Consider the following 3745-nt stretch of genomic DNA (forward strand, 5'->3'; position numbering starts at 1 on the left):
TGAAAGTATTACTGTGTTTATTTTCTCAGAGAAACATTTACAAAGTTAAAGCAGGAGTTAAAACGCAATAAAATCACTACTGCAGCCACAAGTTCATCATACAGACCAACAAACACACAGAAACCCTGACTGAGGTCACGTGACCAAACAGGAGACGGATCGAAAGCGATTAAAAGTGTAACGTGAGCGACGTGAGGTTGTGTTTATTCATGATTTATTTCTGGTATAAACGGCTCTTTGGGGAACAGAACTACACCATGGCTTCTGCATTCATGGCTCTAGAAATTTCTATCTTTTATAAAAGGGGGCAACGGGTTTCAGGTGCAGTAGAACTGCCCGGCGTCGGCTCTCCGTCTCTTACGACTCTGCTGCTGTTCAAAGAAGTGACGGATATCTTCTGGTGTCACCACCTGAGGAGAAAAGACCATCATCATCATCTAAATTAAAAGTAATTTACACACAGCATATGTTTTATATCACATTTTCAATTTATTTTATACTTTATTATATTTATGATTTATTATTCATATTTTAATAAATACTATATTTTCAGTAATATTTAGGAGTGAGTGAGTGAGTGAGTGATAGAGGAGAAGTAAAGGAGTAAAGGAGTGATAAAGGAAGAGTTAAAGATTGTACCTTTCCCTCTGCTGCAAATCTCTGTAAGTAATCCTTCAGCTCAGTCTTCATATCATTATACTCTACACACACACACACACACACACACACACACACACACACACACACACCAGACATCATCAGCAGAGACCCTATGATTTTCCAGTCACTGTGATTGACAGAGTATAAGCCCCGCCCACTCAGACAACAACAACATTAGATATAAAAGTGATCAAATAAAATACTTGTTTGAAAAGACATGCAGTGTGTGTGTGTGTGTTTCCTGCAGTGTGTGTGTGTGTGTGTGTGTGTGTGTGTGTGTGTGTGTGTTTGCTGCAGTGTGTGTGTTTCCTGCAGTGTGTGTGTGTGTTTCCTGCAGTGTGTGTGTGTGCTGCAGTGTGTTTGCGTGTGTGTGCGTGCTTCCCGCAGTGTGTGTGTGTGTGTGTGTGTTGCAGTGTGTGTGCTGCAGTGTGTGTGTGTGTTTCCTGCAGTGTGTGAGTGCAACGTGTGTGTGTGTGTCTTGCAGTGTGTGTGTGTGTGTGTGTGTGTGTGTGTGTGTGTGTGTGTGTGTGTGCGCTGCAGTGTGAGTGTTTCCAGCAGGTGTGTGTGCGTGTGTGTGTGCTGTGTGTGTGTGTCAGTGTGTGTGTGGTGTGTGTGTGTGTGTGTGTGTGTGTGTGTGTGTGTGCTGCAGTGTGAGGTGTTTCCAGCAGGTGTGTGTGTGTGTGTGTGTGTGTGTGTGTGTGTGTAATTGTGTTTGGTGCAGTGTGTGTGTGTGTGTGTGTGTGTGTGTGTGTGTGTGTGTATGCGCTGCAGTGTGTGTGTATGCTGCAGTGTGTGTGTGTCCTACAGTGTGTGTGTGTGTGTGTGTGTGTGTCCTGCAGTGTGTGCACGTGTGCTGCAGTGTGTGTGTGTGTGTGTGTGTGTGTGTGTCCTGCAGTGTGTGCACGTGTGCTGCAGTGTGTGTGTGTGTGTGTATGCTGCAGTGTGTGTTTCCTACAGTGTATGTGTGTGTGTGTGTGTGTGTGTGTGTGTGTGTCCTGCAGTGTGTGAGTGTGCTCCAGTGTGTGTGTGTTTTACACAGTGTATGTGTGTAATGCAGTGTGTGTGTGTGTGTGTGTGTGTGCAATGCGGTGTGTGTGCTGCAGTGTGTGCTGCAGTGTGTGTTTTCCATAGTGTGTGTATGTGTGTGTGCAATGCAGTGTGTGTGTGTGCTGCAGTGTGTGTGTGCAATGTGGTGTGTGTGTGTGTGTGTGTGTGTGTGTGTGTGAGTGTGTGTGTGTGTGTCTGTGTGTGTGTGTGTGCTGCAGTGTGTTTCCTGCAGTGTATGTGTGTGTGTGTGTGTGTGTGTGTGTGTGTGTGTGTGTGTGTGTCCTGCAGTGTGTGAGAGTGTGCTGCAGTGTGTGTGTGTTTTACAGTGTATGTGTGTAATGCAGTGTGTGTGTGTGTGTGTGTGTGTGCTGCAGTGTGTGTGCAATGCAGTGTGTGTGTGTGCGCTGCAGTGTGTGCGTTTTCCATAGTGTGTGTATGTGTGTGTGTGCAGTGTGTGCAATGGTGTGTGTGTGTGTGTGTGTGTGTGTGTGTGTGTGTTGTGTGTGTGTGCTGCAGTGTGTGTGTGTGCTGCAGTGTGTGTGTGTGTGTGTGTGTGTGTGTGTGTATGTGTGTTTCCTGCAGTGTGTGTGTGTGTGTGTTGCAGTGTGTGTGTGTGTGTGTGTGTGTGTCCTGCAGTGTGCACGTGTGCTGCAGTGTGTGCTGCAGTGTGTGTGTGTGCTGCAGTGTGTGTGTGTGCTGCAGTGTGTGTTGCAGTGTGTTTCCTGCAGTGTGTGTGTGTGTGTGTGTGTGTGTGTGTGTGTGTGTGTGTGTGTGTGTGTGTGTGTCCTGCAGTGTGTGCTGCAGTGTGTGGTGTGTGTGCAGTGTGTGTGTTTCCTGCAGTGTGTGTGTTTTCCGTAATGTGTGTGTGTGCTGCAGTGCAGTGTGTGTGTGTGTAAGTTTTCTGCCGTGTGTGTTTCTTGCAGTGTGTGTGTGTGTGTGTGTGTGTGTGTGTGTGTGCAGTGTGTGTGTTTCCAGCAGTGTGTGTGCTGCAGTGTGAGGGTGTTTCCAACAGGTGTGTGCATGCTGCAGTGTGTGCTGCAGTGTGTGTGTGTGTGTGTGTGTGTGTGTGTGTGTGTGTGTGGTGTGTGTGTGTGTGTGTGTGTGTGTGTGTGTGTGCTGCAGTGTGTGTGTGTGTGTGCTGCAGTGTGTGTGTGTGTGTGTGTGTGTGTGTGTGTGTGTGTGTGTGTGTGTGCGCTGCAGTGTGTGTGCGTGTGCTGCAGTGTGTGTGCGTGTGTGCTGCAGTGTGTGTGTGTGTGTGTGTGTGTTGTGTGTGTGTGTGTCCTGCAGTGTGTGTGTGTGCTGCAGTGTGTGCTGCAGTGTGTGTGTGTGCTGCAGTGTGTGTGTGTGTGTTTGCTGCAGTGTGTGTGTGTGTGTGTGTGTGTGTGTGTGTGTGTGTGTGTGTTGCAGTGTGTGTGCTGCAGTGTGTGTGTGTTTGGTGTGTGTGTGCTGCAGTGTGTGTGTGTGTGTGTGTGTGTGTGTGTGTGTGTGTGTGTATGTGTGTGTGTGTGTGTGTGTGTGTGTGCAGTGTGTGTGTGTCCTGCAGTGTGAGAGTGTGCTGCAGTGTGTGTGTGTGTGTGTTTTACACAGTGTATGTGTGTGTAATGCAGTGTGTGTGTGTGTGTGTGTGTGCGTGCGCTGCAGTGTGTGCAATGCGTGTGTGTGTGTGTGCGCTGCAGTGTGTGCGTGTGTGTGTGTGTGTGTGTGTGTATGTGCTGCAGTGTGTGTGTGTGTGTTTGGGTGTGTGTTTGCTGCAGTGTGTGTGTGCTGCAGTGTGTGTGTGTGTGTGTGTTTCCTGCAGTGTGTGTGTGTGTGTGTGTGTGGTGTGTGTGTGCTGCAGTGTGTGTGTTGCTGCAGTGTGTGTGTGTGTCCTGCAGTGTGTGTGCTGCAGTGTGTGTGTGTGCTGCAGTGTGTGTGTGTGTGTGTGTGTGTGTGTGTGTGTGTGTGTGTGTGTGTGTGTGGTGTGTGTGTGTGTGCAGTGTGTGTTTGCTGCAGTGTGTGTGTGTGTGCAGTGTGTGTGTTGCAGTGTGTGTGTGTGTGT

The 3745-nt window shown here is 48.5% G+C and overlaps 1 protein-coding gene across 1 annotated transcript in view; it reads right to left on the reverse strand.

Annotated features, from left to right (window-relative positions):
* The window catches only part of ubr7 (ubiquitin protein ligase E3 component n-recognin 7), a 15316-nt gene continuing 11571 nt past the window's right edge, over window positions 1-3745 (reverse strand). Inside the window, exons 10-11 of the mRNA XM_046836869.1 lie at window positions 640-701; window positions 1-410 (exon numbers count right to left, since the gene is read on the reverse strand). Of these exons, the coding sequence (XP_046692825.1) occupies window positions 318-410; window positions 640-701 (155 nt within the window). The 3' untranslated portion in view covers window positions 1-317. The remainder of the gene's footprint in view (window positions 411-639; window positions 702-3745) is intronic.

This window comes from Silurus meridionalis, chromosome 23 (genome assembly GCF_014805685.1).
Source record: "Silurus meridionalis isolate SWU-2019-XX chromosome 23, ASM1480568v1, whole genome shotgun sequence".
Taxonomy (NCBI): Eukaryota; Metazoa; Chordata; class Actinopteri; order Siluriformes; family Siluridae; genus Silurus; species Silurus meridionalis.